The 20,227-nt window shown below is 36.8% G+C and overlaps 1 protein-coding gene across 1 annotated transcript in view; it reads right to left on the bottom strand.

Annotated features, from left to right (window-relative positions):
- Positions 1-20,227, bottom strand: part of COG5 (component of oligomeric golgi complex 5) — a 343,779-nt gene that overhangs the window by 140,643 nt on the left and 182,909 nt on the right. Inside the window, exons 9-10 of the mRNA XM_006859350.1 lie at positions 20,078-20,208; positions 1,727-1,892 (exon numbers count right to left, since the gene is read on the bottom strand). Coding sequence (XP_006859412.1) covers positions 1,727-1,892; positions 20,078-20,208 — 297 coding nt within the window. The remainder of the gene's footprint in view (positions 1-1,726; positions 1,893-20,077; positions 20,209-20,227) is intronic.

The raw sequence follows: 20,227 nt of genomic DNA on the forward strand, positions 1-20,227 counted from the left end.
GTATTATTATGTTAAAGATGTTTTAGTAGACAGGCAAAACTTGGAAATATTGCAGGTATGTTTCCAGACCACAGGAATTAAGTAAGTACCACAATAAAATGTGTCACAAATGTTTGATTTCTCAGTGCATATAAAACATTATACTGTAGTCTATTAGTATGAGTCCTGGTGCTGTGGATTAATGCACTGGACTGTAAAGTCGGTTTGAACCACCAGGTCAGCAGTTCAAGCTCACCAGCTGCTCCTCAGAAACTCTACACAGGGTCATTATGGGTCGGAATTGACTCGACTGCACGTAAAACAACAATTAAGTATGAAACAGTTAATGAAATATTTAAACATCATGAAAAAGTTTAAATACTGTGAAAATAAATTAAATATACTAGGAAAAATGGTGCATGTCGACTATATTGATGCAGGATCGCCACAAACTTTCAACTGGTAAAACACACACTATTTGCAAGGTAAAACTAAAGCGATGCACAATAAGATGAGGTACACCTTTATGTGGAAGTATTTATTTATTTATTTTTAATGAATAGGTAGCCATACTCTAGACTATGCACTAAGGAAAACATCTGACTGATGGGAGATACAAACTGTACCTAACTGCTCCGAATTACACACAACCTGACTTAAAGACAGATTTAGGATGTTGAAATCACAGCGTGTCCAATTTCACAGAATGTATATGTGAATACCTCACCAAGTATGTGGTGGCAAGGAAAGGGTTGAAGACTGTTACTCTAGGGCTACTCATCTTCACCTTCAACTGTCTTTCCTAAATATTTTTCTTTAAGCTTTGGTGATTCAAGCACAAGGTCGCTATGAGTTGGAACTGACTGGATGGCACTTAAACACTACTTGTTGTGTTAAATGCCGTTGAGTTGGCTCTGACTCATAGCAACTCTGTATAGGGTTTCCAAAAAGCAGCTGGGGAGTTTGAACTGCCATTCTTGCAGTTCAAACCAACCTTTCAGTCCGGTGCTTATCTTACAGTGCCACACTACTACTACGTTATACTGTGGGGACAGTTCATTGGTAGAATTCTCGTCTTCCCTGCAGGAGACCCAGACAATGTACATAACATGTACCCAGTACTTGTCTGTCAGTGGAGACTTGTGTGCTGCTATGATCCAAACATGTTTCAGCAGATATTCCAAAGACAGACTAGGAAGAAAGACCTGGCAATCTACTTTGAACAATTAGCCTTATGGAGGTCTGATCCTGCTCCATATGGGGTCACGAGGAGTTGGGGGCAAACTCAACAGCAGCTAACGACAATAACTTAGTTATAATGCTCCCATAGATTTATCAGTGTTTACCTCTACATTTAGCCATTATACATTTAGCTCCTGACTACCAGAATTATCATAAGGAAAAATCCAGAAGGTTAAGGTAGAAATGTGAGACACGAGGATAAGGATTTTAGGAAGAAAACAATGTTCTTTTGCTTTTCTTTTTTTACATCTGTTTCCTCTCAACTAAATGATGTCACAGTTTATAGATTTTTAACTTGAAGTTCTGAATATACCAATTGGCCAGTTCAGCTGACTGATTAGAGGAGAAAGTTATAAATAAATTCTGAAACATAATTTCTTCTCTCATTTTCTGTCTACTAAAAAATGAGTCATTAGATTGCTTTGAAATTTGAGTGCAACATACTATTCAAAGGACTTCTCAGTTATAAATAAATAAAGAATCTAAATAGAAACCATAACCATACCTCTCACAGCTGACTGGGAAGGCTGAGTCAAAACTTTGATGTCTAATGCACTGTTAATATTTTCTTCTACAGAAGCACAATATCCTTCCACGACACTGGCAATAGTATCCTTCAATGTCCCAAGATTATGGAAAACTTGAAGAGCTGTTCCGACTTGGGTTGGATTCTTTAAGAAAAGATGTGGGTGGGGTGGGGAGAACAGATATAAATAAAAAAAATTAAAAAAAACAAACAAGCAAAGCCAAAATAAATCTACAACTGTAAGTGATGCTTGAGCAGTTACTACCATATTTCTAAATTATCAAAGAAAAAAAAACAAAGGCAATGCTTTTGAAACACGTATCATTTATGTCAAATAAAATGAAGTTAAATAAACACTATGCATATTATATATTTCATGCTTTCCATTGTTTCCTCCTTTAAAGACAATAAGTTAAGATGTCTGTTGTATAATAGTAAAGCTTATTCAAAATTTACCACCAACTCCTATTGGGCCGGCTGTGTGCTCTCAAGTCAGGTCTGAATAGGTTTCTCCGAGGCTGTAAATCCTCAAAGGAGGAGAAAACCTTATCTTTTATCGAGACTGTTAGCTGCCCAATGCATTACCCACTACACAACCAGGGTTATTTTCTACCTTTGGTTGTTGCTGTGGTTGTTAAGTGCCATCTAGTCAGTTTCTACCCATAGCGACCCTGAATAGGGTTTCCAAGGAGTGAATGGTGAGTTTGAACCACTGAACTTACTGTTCAAATCGACCTTGTGGTCGAGTGTTTAAGAGTAAAGAAATTAATTCTACAGAATTGTTGATGGTTGAGCCATATAAACTGAAACTTACTGCTCATTATGCTTCATTCACTTTCATTTGTCATTCTAACTATAAATATTTATAGAGTGGTATGTGTTTCTCATAGTTACAAGTACTGAAAATAAAACTGCAAACAAAATCAATTGCCTCTACTCTATGGTGCTTATGCTTTCTGATACATAGAAAAAAACAAATAAAACCATATCAGGTAGTGATGATTGTCATGAAAATAAAAGCAGATGGGATAGAATAGAAAATGATGGGCCTTATTATAGACAGTGCAGTTACAGTGCATTTTGAAGGTGCTATCAGATCAGAGGCCTGAGTACAGTGAGGGAGGGAGTCAAAGGAGGATATGGGGAAATGCAGATCCAAGCAGAACTTCAGTGAAAGGACAGAGGTAGAAACATGGTTGGTGTGATAGTGAAACTGCAAGAGGGCCATGGTGGTGGCTGGATCAGAGCGACCGAAGCAGAAGAAGGTAGGTGATAGGTCAGAGAGACAGGTAACAGAAACAGGACTATGACTAGAGTACATTCATAGTGATGTATGTAGATTGTTGGATGTATCACTTACTGAAGAGCTGATGTATCCAGCTAAAATTGAATATACCAACATATATTTCCAGATCCAAAGAACTGAAATTGCTTTTCATTTATGATTCAGTGTCTGTTATTAGAGACACATGGTTAAAATGTTAAATTATTTCATTAATTTATTTTCTAGACTGCGAAGTTTATAAATAGGGCAAAATGTTACTTCTCAAATTTATTGATGTTATTTTAGAATAAATGGAGTCCTGGTATGACGCTGTGGGTTAATATGCTGGACTGTAAAGTTGGTCTGAACCACAATATCAGTGGTTCAAGCTCACCAGATACTCCTTGGAAATCCTACACAGGGTTGCTATGGGTCGGGACCGACTCAAGGGCACTGAACAACAACAACAATTTAGAATAATAGTACATGCAGCAGATAACACACACAGAGGGAAACAGAATCAGCTTTAAAAACAATCACACAAAATCAGTAGGAACATTGTTCATGAATAACAATATCCATCTGAGAATTTGTTTTTATGAAACAAGAGCCAAATGGATACTATTTCAAATTACATTCTAATTGAACAACTTAATCTAGTTATAGAAGAATCTACAGGAGCCTTGGCTGCACAAATGGTTAAGTGCTCTAGTGCAGTTTGTTCTGACCCATAGTGACCCCATATAACGAGTAGAAGAGCCTGGAGAGCTTCCTGGGCTGTCATCCTTAGGGGAGTGGAGCACTAGGTCTGTACCCCATGGAGCTCCTAGACGGGCTTGTACCACCAACCATTCAGTTAGGAGCAAAATCTTTAATGGTTATGGACTAACAGATCCCTTAGCAACAACACAGTAGAATTTAATTCTTGTATGTATTATCAGTTCTCTTAGCATCTCATTAAAGACAATGTGAAAAAATAAGTGATTTCACATAAATGCATTCACTGAAAACACCAAGTTTGGCACTTTGCTTTTGTTGTTGCTGTTTTAGTTTTTGTTCCCTTTTCCCCAGAGTGCTACTTTTAAAAACACTTTTTAGTAGATCAAGTATCAAAACTAGGCCACTGTAAAGAAGCTGCTGTTATCACTATTCAAGTGTCTATATTATCACGTATATGATCACAAACTGATCACCAGATATGTACTTTGAAATTATATTTATTGCCTTTCTACCTTCTACCTACCTAAAAAACATTATTAGATAAATACACATTATAAGATCTTCATGTAAGTTAACTGGGAAACATTTAAAATCATATTTCACTTTTAAAATCTGGCTAAATGAACCAGTCTTCATAATTTCCCTGTCCAAAAATTAGCAACTTTTAAAACTTTTCAAAATAGAAACATAAATAACTCATTATCTTTAAAACATATTAGTTTATGAAAGTGGTAAAACTATATCCTATCTAAGACAGGAAATATGTGGGGCCTGGGAAAATACAGCAGTCCTGTACTTTTTTATTTTGGTCTGGCTTCTTTTGCTTACTAACATTTTGACTGAGAAACATAACCATGTTGCTGTGTGTAGCAACAGCTGATGTATTTTTATTGCCCAATAGTATGCCATTGTAGAAATTCACATTAGTTTATCCAGTCTACTGTTGATGTACACTTTAGTTATTTCAACTTTCAGCTATTAGGCATACAGTGTTCATGAACATTTTAGCATATGAGATTCGGTGAACACGTAAACATAGGCAGTTTAGCTAGGTAAGAGAAATTGCTAGGTGACAGAGTATTGGCATGCTTAGTGTTTGTAGATACAGATTCTTCAACACTTTATAACTTTACACCATGACCAGAATATAGATGAGAGCTGTACATGCCCCGCCTCCTTGCAAGTGTTTAGAATCATCATCTCTTTGACTACAGCTAGTTTTTTCAGTGACCATTCTGATTTTAATTAATTAGATTGTAAGATATATTAGAAAGAATATAGGATTTTAAAATTAAAATTTAAAGTCTGGAAATGAAAACCCCACTCTACTATAAATACATATTCTCTGGCAATTGCAAGAAATCTTAAAACAGGCAAGCAGAACATCTTAAACATATCATGTTGAAACCAGGTGCCACCAAGTGAATTCCAACTCATGGCAGCTTCTATGTGTTAAGCAGAACTGTGCTTCAGACTCACAGCCACCCTGTATAGGGTTTCTGAAGAGTGGCAAGTGAGCTTGAACCACTGACCGTGCAGTTCAAACTGACTTTGCAGTCCAGTGCATTAACCCACAGTACCAAACCTGGACTCCTACCGACTAGCAACCCTGTATTGGTTTTCCAAGGAGCAGCTGGTGGGTTTGAGCCACCAACCTTGAGGTAACAGTCCAATGCTTATCCTACACCCAACTTAGTCAATCTATGATTCCATTGTGTTGCTGTAATTGTAATTCCTGTAGTTTACTGCTGCTATTAATTAGAAATCCCTGAGTTCTGAGAATCCAACTTTCTAGAGTTTGAAAAGGGGACCATTTATAATTTTTCATTTTGTGGGGGTGGGTGAGGGAGGAATGGTGTTAAAGAGGTTGTTCCTCTTACATAACTGAAACCCGGAATTGCCAATGAACAGATCTCATTATGTATAATGCACATACTGGAAACACATAGCACACACAGGAATATGCTTTCAGTCGATACACATAGGCATTCACTCAAGGGCTAAATTGGTAATGAGTCCTACATACATACATGTATACATGTACACATGTTCTAGAAGGAGCCTTACATGCATACATGTACATACATGGTTTCAGTCAACAGACATAGACAATCACTCGAGGGGTAAACTGGTAAAGAGCACTATATATATATATATATGAAGGAGCTCTGGTAGCATAGTGGTTACGAATCGGGCTGCCAACCTTAAGGTCAGCGGTTCGAAACTACCAGCCGTTCCGTGGGAGAAAGATGAGGCTTTCTACTCCCGTAAGGATTTACACCCTCGGAAACCCTGTACAGGGTCGCTATGGGTCGGAACCGACTCGACGGCACTTAACAACAACAACAATACATATATATACACACAAATGTGCTAGGAGATAAACTTTCTACTAAAAAGGTGTTGTTGTTGTAGCAATGTTTTTTCTTTAAATTACATTTTCAATATTCTGAGAATATTTTTATATAGATTGCTACAGTAACTTTCAACAAATCATTTAACCTTATATAAAAGATCAAACTTTGTAAACTGAAGTATGACAATGTGATGAAAGATCATGAAATAAAACACAAAGGAGCATTTCATAAGTAGATCAAGATAGAGTAGTATACCTTCAAAAACTTATCAGGATATGACCACAACCATTTTCTTGATTAAACTGAAATTATGTCTCTTGCTTTTGAAATAAATATGATGTATTTTTCCTTCTTTCTCAACATCACCATAGCATATGTGGAAGGAAAATAAAACTTCACAACAATATAGTCAGAGATGGAAAGAAAAGAAGCATGGTTGTTTAAGATCCCTAAAATGCTTGCCAAAACTGGAACACTATAACCAAAGCAACAGCTGGCATAGAGTCCATGGAATAGGATTCAACAAGACGACTGCAAGGACTGCTCCATGAAATGCCAAGCACTAACTCCAGGCCAACTAAGCTATGGGCAAATATGAGATGACTTCTAGAAGCATAAATAGAGCATTAGATTAAAAGTTTGAAGGATTTCTGAAGCTTTATATAACTGAAATTTGAAATAGAAAAAGTGACAGGACTTAATTTGAGACAAAATACAAAAATAATATAAATGCACATAAAAAAAAGTATACACTCTAGGACTCCACTGTGGATGAGAGTATTATGTACTAAAAAATCCAAAAAGGATGAAAATAATCATTGTATCATATAACCTAATAATCACATTTATCTCCTAGTAAAACAATTCTATTATAGTTTTCTTTAGTGCTTCATATGTAAGAGAAGAGCAATAAGTTGAAGGAAGGAAAAGGACAAACACAGACTATAAACTTTGCTGTTATTCTATTATAGTCAGTGTACTATTCAACAATGTGATTCAATTCACAAACCTTTGTGTCCTCTCATAAAGAATTCATTGATTCCAACTCATTTTAACTGGAATGGTAAGAAGAGATCAGGAAATTTTATTTCCAAAAATTAATTTATAAGTAGGAAGGTTTTGGAAATACATTATTCCCTTAAATTTTAATTAGTAAAAGCCATTTGATACTCAATTAAAATAAAAAATAAAAAGAAAGAACACCATAAATCATATTAAAAAGATAGCTAGGGAGAACAAACAAAATGGCGGATCAGGCGGATGTGTAGCAAAGAGCTCCGCCAACAACAACACAGAATACCTGACCAAGCAGGCTCAGGGGATGGCCCCTGAACTCTGAACCACATATAAAGGAGTATTTAGAAGGTTGGAAGGCTTACAGCTAGGGGAATTAGTGGCAGCTAGAGTGCTCCTTGGAGGCCAGGATGGCCAAACTTTGTCTCTCATACTTCGGACATATTGTCAGGCGGGACTTTTTGCTAGAGAAGGATATCATGTTTGGTAGGGTGGAGGTTCAGAGAAAAAGAGGAAGACCCCCCCCTCCCCCAGAGAGATAGATTGGCCAAGTGGCAGCATCAATGGGCTCAAGCTTGGCAACAATAGTGAGGTTGGCCCAGGATCGGGCACTGTTTCATTCTGCTGTGCATAATAAGGTCGCTATGAGTCTGTACCGATTCGATGGCACCTAACAACAACAACAACAACAACAAACACACATATTCCCGGCTGAGGTCAAACAAGGCATTGCTTTGCCTTCTTGTTCCTACTTCCTTACTGCAAAGGAATGCCCTTTTTGTGACCTACTTAGTGTCCGCACCTTTATGCTTTTTGTCAATGCCTTTAAAATGGTCCCACTTGTACTACTGAAGTGCCGTCTAGTGTTCCTATGCAAAAGGAGGGTGTGATGTACCTTCTGGAGTAAATATGTGTTTCAGATAAGCAACATTTAGGAGTGTATTATAGTACTGTTAACTGTGAGTAAAGAAATGTTAATCAATCAACAATATATACTAAATGGTTGGTTGTGTGCCGTCAACTATATAAGGTGTCTTCAAACAGAAACACATAAAACATGGTTATATATTATTAGCTGCAAAAAATTTTATGACCAGAGTCCCACAGGGAATCTGTATTTCCCTTAGGAACCATGGTTCAGTATTTGCTAATTTACTGTTCATGGCAACCTAACTATAGAAAACTGTGAATAACAATATAATTCTTTACACCACTCCCTAGGAGGGATATATAGTTAAGACAATTTGACTGATTTCATGGTAAATTTAAAATAATAAAAAGCACAGCACCTTAATCATGCACAAAATTGAAGTATTATAAAATCCCAATCTTTTATTTGGAGTCCTGGTGTTGCACTGTAGGACAAGCATTGGACTGCTAATCACAAAGTTAACAGTTCAAATTCACCAGCTGCTCCTGGAAAACCCTAGACAGGGTTGGTTGAGTCAGAACTGACTTGACAACACTAATAAAAACAACACTTTTATTTATTAAAAAACAGTGTTAATAAAGTCACAATACCCTATACACATCAGCAATATATTAGGCCAAATATTTAAGGCAGTTTTTAATATTTGTGCTCATATGCCCTGACATGATATACACCTCCCACGTGCCTAGAATACTGAAAACTTAATAGAGCTCCGTGAGAGATTACAAGCACTAGAGGAAGAGAGAATCATATTAAATAATGTAATTTAAAAGCAAGAATTATATTAGCTACCTTGGTTGTGATTCAAAGCTTACCAGTAGCTTTTTGGACTCAGTAACATGCAGCCCATTAATATTTGATATGTATTTCTCAGCTAACCTAATATGATTATATCAGAACCTGTTAACAATCAGCAGTCAACAGCACATAACCCAAATGAAATTAAGAGACTGAAAAGGACATTTAATAGCACAATATGATCTTATCAACCAGCAATCAACTTTTCCCTTGCCCTATTTTGGAGAGAGTCAGAAAAAACTAAGAGGAGCTATAGAAAGGCAGGGAAGAAAGGAAGAACAGAGAAAGCAACAAAAGAATGAAAGCAAGTGAACAAGATTGGAAGAGAAAGATTTTGCAAACAAGAGAAGTGACAGAGGTGACAGACACAGAAAGTCTAAAAATTAGGGGGGAAAGAGTACAGGGATGAATAATACGGAGTCCTGGTGAGGCGCTGTAGGATAAGCAGTGGAACAGAAGGCTGGTGTTCAAACCCTCCAGCCGCTCTTTGGAAACCCTATACAAGGATCGCTGTGAGTTGGAACTGACTCAGTGGCACTTGCCCAACATCGAACCCACGGTGCCACCAGGGATTCTTGCATTCGATTATGTTATTAAGTGCCATTGAGTCGGTTCTGACTCATAGCAACTCTGTATAAGGTTTTCCGAGGAACAGCTGGTGGGTTAGCAGTCCAACATTTGCAAATAATATTTCAAGAGCATATCAAATGTGTTCAATAATAAAATACATTCTATAAAAGCAAAAGAACTCATTGCACAGTAATGTGCCAAACCCACAAATCTTAATATTTAATATAATATTAAAGTGAGATGTATAACTATTGCTGACTTTTCTAAAAAAAGAAGAAGCATATAATAATTCTCTAATTTTGTGTTATTCCTCCCAAAATCCTTCCTCCTTCCCTGCTAGTTAAAACCTAAATTTCACCAATGGTGTAATACTGATTATCAAGAAAAAGGAGCAAATGACCAATGCACATAATACCATGGTGGATCTCACGATAATGATGCTGATTGATTAAAGTGAAAAAAGACAGAGCACTCTGCATGACTCCAATTATACAAAACTACTGCAAAGGCATATTAATCTGTGACCCAACATAGCTATTTAGGTTTTCATATATTTTCAAGGGATTACAATATCAAAATTTTAGTATTAACTACTTTAATAAAATGACATGTCATTCAGTAAACAGAAAAACTATGGGAGACAGTTAACAAGGTGTGTATCTGTATACAAAGTGTCAATAAAATGATACAAATAAAGTAGCCAATGTTGCTGTGGGTTGTTCATGACTAGAGAATGTGTCAAAGAAAAAGAAAATACGATGACTGTATAATACAGAAATACCAGTAGTACTTTACATTTGGCATATAACAGAAACATAGAGAAATACCATATGGTGATTGAAATACTGCAAAAAGAGAAAGGGTGACACGCTTTAAAAAAAGAATGAAGGAAAGAATGGAAGGAAGACAAAAAGGAGGAAATGACTGAATTACCCACCATGAAGGAAATGCGATTATTTGGAGAAAGGATTGGCACACTTTAAAAGGCCAGACAGTAAATGATTTAGGCTTTGTTTGCCACATATGGTCTCTATCTAGTGAATAGTCTTCTTCGTTCTTGTTTTATTTTAACTATCTCAAAATGTGAAAACAATTCTTAGCATCTGCACCATAAAACCCAGGGAATAGATTTAGAGTGTTAGAAAAGAGTTGAAATTTTATTCTTAAATTTGAGTAGACACTACTCAAATTTAAGAATAAAATACTAAGGAGAAACTAAACATGCTTTAGGAGAAACATTTATTTAACTAGTTTAAAATATCTTTTGAAATTACAGAACACTATGTCACTGTAAATTAATAAAATTACTGTCATTAATCATAACATATAGCAATATATTACGTTAAAAAAGGAACTGTGAACTAGCAACTTTTAAATTTTTGATATATGCTGTAAAGCTTATCTAACCTGATAAAGTGTCTAGGTGAGGTAGATGTCTCCTAAATCTAAGGAAATTAACAATGACAGAATCAAACAGACAAATATTTGGAGAAACAATGGCAAATTAGCAAACTGGGCTAATAAAATAAAGGAAATGTGAAGAGGCGTTATTTTGGTCTGTTACTTGAAAAGCACTTGCTATTATAATGATTTCCATTTGTTTATTGTGTACCAAGAAAAATGGTAAGAAAAATTATTGAAATTTTTATCTTAAGTAATGCTGGGAACAAATGCACAAAAGGAGTTTCTATAGCTCCCAATGATGCATTCTGCTTAAGACTGATGAGGTATGCCAGGGAAACCCAGCAGTTAAAAAGATTTGAAAGCAGATATTCAGCCAGACAAATTACGCAACATAGGTGGCTATAGTATATCCTTACTGGACATTTTGCATTTAGGACAATAGCAAGAAGTCTACTCTTTAACTATTTTGCACATTAAAGAGCCAGACAGCATGACAGCAGTGGTGGTGGCGGCTGTTATGTGCCATTGATTCAGAACAGACTCATGACGACCCTGCACAGGGTTTCAGAAGCTGTAAAGCTTTACAGGAGCAGAACGCCTCATCTTTCTCCCACAGAACAGCTGGTAGTTTTGAACTGCTGTAGCTAGCTATAAAGTGCCCCCTCCCTCGAGGCGGGTTTCTAGGCAATCTTCAGAAAGCTGGGCTGTCCTGCCCTGCACTCTCCACTCTCTTCTGCTGGTAGGTGCCATGTCCAGCTCCTATTTGGGGCCAGCCTCCTCCATGACCTGGTAGACAGGTAAACAGTATCAAGCCAGCAGGTGCCTGCCTGGGTTCCCAGGTCCTATGCAGATGAGACCTTGTGGCTGAAAATTGCTGTTGGGTGGGAAGGGAGGAAAAAAAGAGGCATCAGAGAGAATCCTTGGAAGAAACCAATGGGAGTTATATGACATCCCAAAATGAGCAAAACATTCAGGCCTGCCTGAAGCCTCCACCTCAAGGGGGCTTGGAATGCCAGGAACCCAGTCAGGATCCCTTGAGCATCATCAAGCCTGATTCATCAGGCCTGGAAGGCAAAGCAGGCTCCAGGATCATAAATACAAGGCTTGCCGGGTGGGAGTGGAGCCCTGGAGGCAGCTGTAGGCAGTAAGCCTTGACCCAGCCCAGGAGGAAGGAGAAGTGGTTAAGCTGCAGCTTTGTCTCCTGAAAGCCTCCTTCTACGCAGAGGAATGAGCCATTACTAGACTCAGTCTTAGCTATTATAACTTCTATAATCTTATTGTCTCAGTTGGAGTCCTGGTGTGGTGCTGTACGATAAAGCACTAAATCCCAAGGTTCAAACTCACCAGCTACTCCTTGGAAAGCCTATACCAGGTCACTACAAGCTAGAACCGACTCAATGACACTTAACAACAACAATTTTCTAAATTAAAGAAATAGGGAAACTGGATGATCTGAACAGGGAAAGAAAGCTTCCAGACATAAAGACCAGGTCTTTGTGTTTGTGTATTAGTGTTTGTTGGGTCTTTAAGAAAAGAAAGAGATCACAAAAGATCAGTTACTTTCTATACCACAGTAATTAGCTACAAAACAATCAACATGTTCACTTTGCCAGGAACTTCTTTTTGAACCTTAAGAAAACGCTTAACTTCTACAGATCCCTTTGCATTGGTACCTTTGCTATGTTAGACACAAATCAGAATTTTTACTTCAAAAATAGAGAGGTTCATCATATTACTATTATTTCCTGTATGCTATGTAGACATTTGCTTCCTGAACTCCAGTTCTACATGACCATCTTGTTGTTATTATTATGTGCCATCAAGTCGGTTCCGACCCATAGCGACCCTGTAGAAATAAAGTTTCCAAGGACTGGTGAGCTTGAACTGCTGACCTTGTGGTTCAAACTGACATTGTAGTCCAGGCGTTAGTTAACCCACAGCACCCCATTACCATCTTAGAGAAACCCTATTTAGATCAGACCACCATGGTACTTTTCAACTGACAGCCTATAAACACCAGTATACTGGGATCCTGGGCTTAATCAAGGATTTTTGCCTTGGAGAAAAGAAAATCCATGGATATTTTGTTACTAGCACATCAACAACTGCCACAGGGGAGGTTATAGCTGGGTCGTGACCACTGAAAGAAGTGAACTCACAGGTCCTTGTTCCAGGTGACCTCTAAAGATAAGAAAGCACATCAGATTCCTCCATTCTGGAACTCCCAGAAAGTCTCACACTTGTTTACTGGGAAAGCTTATATTTCACAAGTGAAAGTCATTTTCCTAATTAAAATGTCATCGTTTCAATGTGGGGGCCTGGTATCTATGGTGATGAAGGAACTAGTCCAGATCACAATTTCTATTACCTATTTTTGAAAGCTAGTTAAAACTTAAGGTAATGGAGTCTGTTGCAATCTTCAAATGATCATAAAGTCTTCTTGTTCTTTTTGTGGTTTCTGTCAGAGGAAGACTCTGAGGGTCAGTAGAAAACACACACACAGCAATCTGGGAGTCATGGGAGAGCTACAGGTAGTTGGCTACTTAATATGTGCACACCCAGTCCATGACAGTGACAAAGACCATGACAAAGTGGAAGGAGGCTTTTTCTAACATGGTGACATGATATGTTTCACCAGTAGATGGGCTCTAGATTATCATATTCTTTTGAACTTTTTGTAAAAGAAGGTAATGTGACCTTACTATGTTGTTGTTGTTGTTAAGTAACGTAGAGTCGGTTCTGACTCATAGTGACCCTGTACAGGGTTTCTGAGGCTATTTATGGGAGCAGAACACCTCATCTTTCTCCCGCGCAACAGCTGGTAGTTTAGAACTGCTGATCTTCAGTTTGGAGCCCGATTCGTAACCACTACGCTACCAGAGCTCCTTAATACTATAATGGTGGTTGGTTGGTTGGTTATGTGCCGTGGAGTCAGAACCGACTCATAGCGACCCTGTACAGGGTTTCCGGGGCTGTAAATCTTTACGAGAGCAGAAAGTCTCATCTTTCTCCCACGGAACAGCTGGTAGTTTCAAACTACTCACCTTGCGGTTTGTAGCCCGATTCATAACCACTACACTGCCAGAGCTCCTTTAATACTGTAGTAGAGCCCTGTAACACTACCAAATGATTCAAAACATATAAATGAACACAACAAATTTATGCAATTAACTAGGAAATGTAGAGTAAAACCAAATACAAGTTACCTGCAATTATTAAATAATTTTAATTTCAAAAAAGAGTACTGAAAAATAGAATATTGCACTTTCTTTTAATAAACAGTTGTTTCGGGCAATAGTTACGGCTATGCAACTGAAGTGATAATATATCTGAAAAAGTTGCAGATGAGTGACTCTACATTCCCTGCTCCCCCTCGTCACTTAAAATAAAATAGTGAAAATAATGCCCATTTATTTCTTTTAAAAGCAGAAACAAATCGATGGTAGCAACTTGATTTTTTTTAATGATCTCAATTTATTAGTCAACTGTCAAATCAAATAAAAAGACAATAAAGATTCCTGATGTTTTTAAATATCACTGATTCAATGGTTGGCAAAAATATCACTAAAGATCTTTATACTACTTTAAGTTTTAAAATGAACAGATAATGAATATGACAGCCTCAAGTGCTTATTCAACAAAAGAGAATTATCAAAACTTTTAAGAAACAACATAAATACAAAATTGATTATAAAATGTAATTTTTTTAGAGTTCCTTGCTTGTTAATATTAAACATCTCTATTTAGGCTGAAGACCTGTAAATTACACAGATAATATCTCATGAAAGCAATGGTATTTCCAAGTAAAAAAATTATTTTAGTCTATATTTAAAATGGAGTCCTGATATGGCACTGTGGGTTAATGCACGGGACTGCAAAGTCATTGGAATCACAAGATAGGTGGTAGGAAGTAGACCCTGAGAAATGTAGGGATAAATTCCAGAAACTGTCACTCAATTTCTCTCTAGCCTGGAGGGATGTGGAAACAATATAGATCTTTTGCTGCACCACTGACAAAAGAGATAAGGTTAGGTTCAAGGCCAGAGAACATGCAGATGAAGCATATGGGACTAGCCCTACCTCTGAAATTTTTCGGCCAGACTGGCTGCAGTGCCAACTGTACCCAGGGTGGGATTAAGATGGTGATAAGGATTTTGATAAACACAAACACCTAGTAACCTGTATATTAGAGGGGATAAAGGATGTGTGTCTCAAGCAGTTAATTATGACAAGGGGAAGGAGGAAAATGCCACAGCCTTCTTAAGCAGACTGACCGAGGGTTTTAGAAAGTATACAAATGTGGACCCAGATTTGAATACTGAGTATGCACTTCTTGATTCAGGACTATATAGATATTAGAATCAAATTAAGAAAGGCAGAACTGGGGCCTGACACCCTTTTATCCTGACTAATGGAAGAAGCTAACAAGGATTTTTAACAACTGAGATAAGGCTGAGGAAGACATGAAGATAGAGAAGCAAGCTCAGGAATTGGCTGTTGTGTTGGGATGACCAACTCTCTTTGCTCCACCCCCACCCCTCGGGGAAACCTGTTTGGTTCTAGCAGCAAAGGAAGAGGGCAACAGAAGTATGGCGCCTCCAGATCAGATTTTGTTCTTATTCCAGGATTCCAAGAGAAGGGTGCATGCGTAGATATTTATGGCAAGTGTCCCAGATGCCTCCTCAATGGAACCCATCTTGAAATCTTACACTCTATCTTGGATGTCAGATGCATGTGCAGCATAGAAAAACAGAAACAAGGCAACCACACCAAAATGGAACTATGCAACCAGGAAAACCCATCCCATTTTTGAAAGCTGGTGGAACTGCCTCTGCAGCTAATCTTCCCACTATAAAAACCCCTCAGTGTGAGCACAAGGAGATAGTGCTCTCGGTGGCACTTCTCCTCAGTGGGACACACTGTGGTCTATGGCATGTCTCTCCTGAAGGTCTTCCCATACATTTATAAAGCTCTTTAATACCATGTACAAAAAAGGAATAGCACACATGAACACAACAGAAATGAAAATGAAAAGAAAACCCACATACAAAATGAACTCAGCACAGAAAATTATATGGAACAAAGAAACCAGCAGCATCACAAAACATAATGACAGCAATCAGTTCATGCCTACTGATAATTACACTGAATGTAAATGGATTAAATGCACCAGTCAAGAGACGGAGAGCAGCTGATTGGACAAGAAAACAGGATTCTTCAATATGATGTCTACAAGAGACACATCTTAACACAACTATGTAGGTGCACACCCATGTTTACTGCAGTACTAGTCACAACAGTAAAAAAACGGACACAGCCTAAATACCTATGGACAGAAAAATGGTCAAACTTTGGTAGCTACACACAATGGAATACTAAGCAACTTTGAAGAATAATGATGAATCTGATATGGATGAACCTGGAGGACATTAGGTTGAATGAAATTAGTCAATCATAAACATTGCATGAGACCACAGTTGTAAACAGTTAAGAAACGGTTTTCTTGATAAACGAAATATTCTAAGATGGTCATAGGGTGGAGTGGGGATGGGTTTCACTATTCACAGGCTAGAGGGTAAACACATGTTAACAAGGGTGATGGCACAGGCATGTACAACAAGAGGGAGGTTAGCAAAATACAGAGGAAGGCATCGGGAGACACAGGGAGGAATGCGACAGTTAAAGTGAATACAGGTTTATACTGTGAACTAATGGTACATACAGAGGATTACAATCATTGACATGAAGCAAAGTAGATGATTTATTGAATATAAAACTAATGATCTGTTCTGTAAACCTTCATTCAATAAAGGAATTATTTTTCAACATAAATTGTTTTACAAATTGTAAAATAATTTTAAACGTAAATTTTTAAACAAAATTGAAATGAACTTCTTGGTTGATTCAAGAAAGGGAAAAGCAGGCTCTTCAGACCACGACTCTATCACTTGCTGGCTGTGTAATCTTCAGTTTCTTTCCTAGCCTTTCCAGGCCTTTGTTTCCTTAACTATAAAGAGTAGATAATTACATCTTTCTCACAGCATTGTTTTAGTGATTAAGATAACAAATGTAAAGTGACTAACACAAAGTCTGGCAAAGAGCAGACATTCAATAAAGGTTAGTTTCATTCTTAATTCCTAAACTGCCTGCTGATACAACTGAAGGTCACCTTTGGCTTGTAGTTGTATAAGAAGAAAAGAAACTAACAGTTGTATAGCTCCAATACACAGGGTCTTTTTACTAGCACACCCTGCTTTTCTGAAAGCATTATCTCTACAAAACTAGAGACTGTGAATATATTCCAAAAGATTTAGGTCTGAGGAAGACAGACATACATGGCCAAACACACATAAAAAGGCTGTTACAAACACAAATATAATTTTACAGATGAGAAAAACAGTACAAACTGAACTGAAATAGAATGTTAATATTGGCAGATCTGTACATTTTATTCTTTTAAGGAATGATATGTAGGAGTCCAAATTATATTCAGAAGATGCATTTATACATAGGGGATCTTTATACGTATGGAATCTAAACAAGAAAAATGAACTGGCTATCTTATTGACTAACATCAACAAAAAGAGCCCTAGTAATATAGTGGTTTACGAGTTGGGCTGCTAACCACAGAGCAGCAGTTCAAATCGACCAGTCACTCCGTAGCTGAAAGAGGAGGTTTTCTGCTCCCGTGAAGATTACAGACTCAGAAAATCTATACAGGGTTGCTATGTGTTTGAAATTACTCTAGAGCACACAACCACCACCACCGATGTCAACAAACTAGGATAATATGACCCTTACTCTTATAGCCTTATAAACAAACAGTATTCCCATCCAGTGAAGAGGACTTAACTTCCTCTGATCCATGCAACATTATACAAAAAAAATCATAGGTCCCAACTTCCTGTTCTCTAAGATCCATGCAGATCATCCACATCTACCCATTTAGACCTGCCACTTTCTGACCCAATTTAACCGGACCTTTCTAACTTGATCAGAAACACATCATTGGCCAAATAACCACAGTCATCTACTCTAATAATCTTTTGGGTAGCATAACAATCTGACCATATAATAAAACTATCAATACTTAAGGAAGATTCATATCCTAAAATTTGGTCAGTTCTACTTTAACTTTTAATATGAATTTTAAAAAAGCATAAGCAAGAACAAAATTGGCAATTATTACAATTATCACAATGTACAATAGAGCAGTAACAGACAGTTTACTTAAGAACAACTATTCCACAAAACCCTTTTTCACTCTAAATATCCAAAAAGACAATTAAAATTAAATCAACCTTTTTAAACTAACCATTCCTCTGTGGCCTGTTAAAATCACTTATCCTTAGTAAAAACAGTGTTTTAGTGTTTCATTATTGTTTCTTTTTTTTTTGAATGCCTTGGTTTGAATACCATATTAAAATCTCAAGTAGTGAAAATAAATAAATCCCAAAGAAGGTATAGACTGCATATGTGGACGGAATGCTGGGGACGTTGATCAAAAGGCTACTTTTTGGAGTTGGCAACTGCTCTTTCTTCCTTAATTCAGAGCAGAAAAACTGATTAACAGAGTTCTCTTGGCTTCCCTTTCTAAGATTTTTAAAAGGTATCTTTTCTTACTTGATGTAACAAAGTACCTAATTTTTTAACAGATTAAAAATTTCCATCTTCATAAGGGGATCTAGAATTAAATACAAATGACAAACTAAAGTGCTAGATGTCTGACAATTACAACTACTGATGTGATAGAATGAAGAGACCCCAGAGGAACTGGAAATATACTATGAGGGGGCTTCAAAATTTGTGGGGAAATTTCATTATCATTCAACTCCATTTTTCCATGAACTTATAGCTGTATTTAGTGGCATGGGTTTTGATTTCATAAGCAAGTTCACTTTATGATATTGCTCTGAGGGGTTTTGTGTTGGGCTGCTAATTCCAAGGTCAGCAGTTCAAATCCACCAGCCACACCAAGAGAGAAAGATGAGGTTTTCTGCTCCTGTAAAGATTTATAGCCTCGGAAACCCTAAGAGTCATTATGAGTCAGAAATGACTTGATACTATACAACCACCACCACCAATATAAATTCCTGATTAGTTTCACTTTCCAGTATACATATAATAAAACGAAAAAACACAAACAAGCCCACTGCCTTTGAGTCAATTCCAACTCACAGAGGCCCTGGGACCTACAGGACAGAGCAGAACCACTTCCTAGGATTTCTGAGACTAAATTTCTATAGAAGCAGACTGCCTCCACTTTCTCCTATGGAACAGCATGTGGCTTCAAACCGCCAACCATTAGGTTAACAGCTGAATGCTTCATCTACTGTGCCACCAGAGCTCCTGAGACATCATACTTATACCCCTAATATGTTAATTTAAAAGGTTTATTTTAATAGTAACTGATGTTTAGTTATATTTTTAGATTGATACTAATTAGGAATCAAAAGTCAATCAAGTACCTTCATGATTTTTCAAATACTTACAGAACTGACTTAATAACATTATTTTTGTCCAATAAAAAATATGCAAATTAAAAATTCTAGTTCAGGAGATATTTAAAAAGCTGAATATTAATAATTGTATCTGGGTCCAATACAAATGGAGGAAATATCTAACGGTACTGCAAATGTAAAAGACTGATCTATGCTCCAAGTCTAATTTACTGATATGAATATATGAATACCTTTGGGGTTCTTTTAATTAAGTAAAATAAGTATCAGGAAATTGATATATTATGAAAAATCATGAGTATTTTTGCTTTTATTTTTAATTACGGCATAGTGATTAAGGGTGCAAGGCTAGAAATTAGCATGCTTAAGGTTTGGATCTAACTCTATCACTTACTAGTTATGTAATCTTGGACAAAGTATTTAAACTCAACAATAGTACCAACTTTATTGGGTCGTTGAGAGGCTTAAATGAGTAACAGTGTGTTGGACAATAAGTATGCCCAATAGATTTTAGTAGTTGGTATCTATTTACTAAAATACTAAGATTTCTAATGTATAATGTATGTAATATAAAAATATATTTTTTTTTTATATTACATACATTATACATTAGAAATCTTAGTATCTACTTTTAATAGTATTAAATATATTTCTGATATAATTTTCCTTATATATCTCACTTTCCAATTGAAATAGGCAGTTTTTAAACAGTAAAATGGTGCATAATAATTTTTTCAACTCAAAATCAAATAAATATTCATCTGCAATGTGCTATATTTTTCACATTTAAGAAAGCTATATAATTTTTATTACCTGAGTCTCCAAACCCTGCTCCAACAGACGCTTAGCTTGATTTTCCACCTCAAGTCGAGCTCTTCCAATAAAAAGTAGATCGTTTTCTATTACTTCTATTCCAGAAAGATCTATTCCTTGAGAAAGGTAATCTATTAAAAAAAAAAAAAA

This window comes from Chrysochloris asiatica, unplaced genomic scaffold (assembly GCF_000296735.1).
Source record: "Chrysochloris asiatica unplaced genomic scaffold, ChrAsi1.0 scaffold00032, whole genome shotgun sequence".
NCBI lineage: Eukaryota > Metazoa > Chordata > Mammalia > Afrosoricida > Chrysochloridae > Chrysochloris > Chrysochloris asiatica.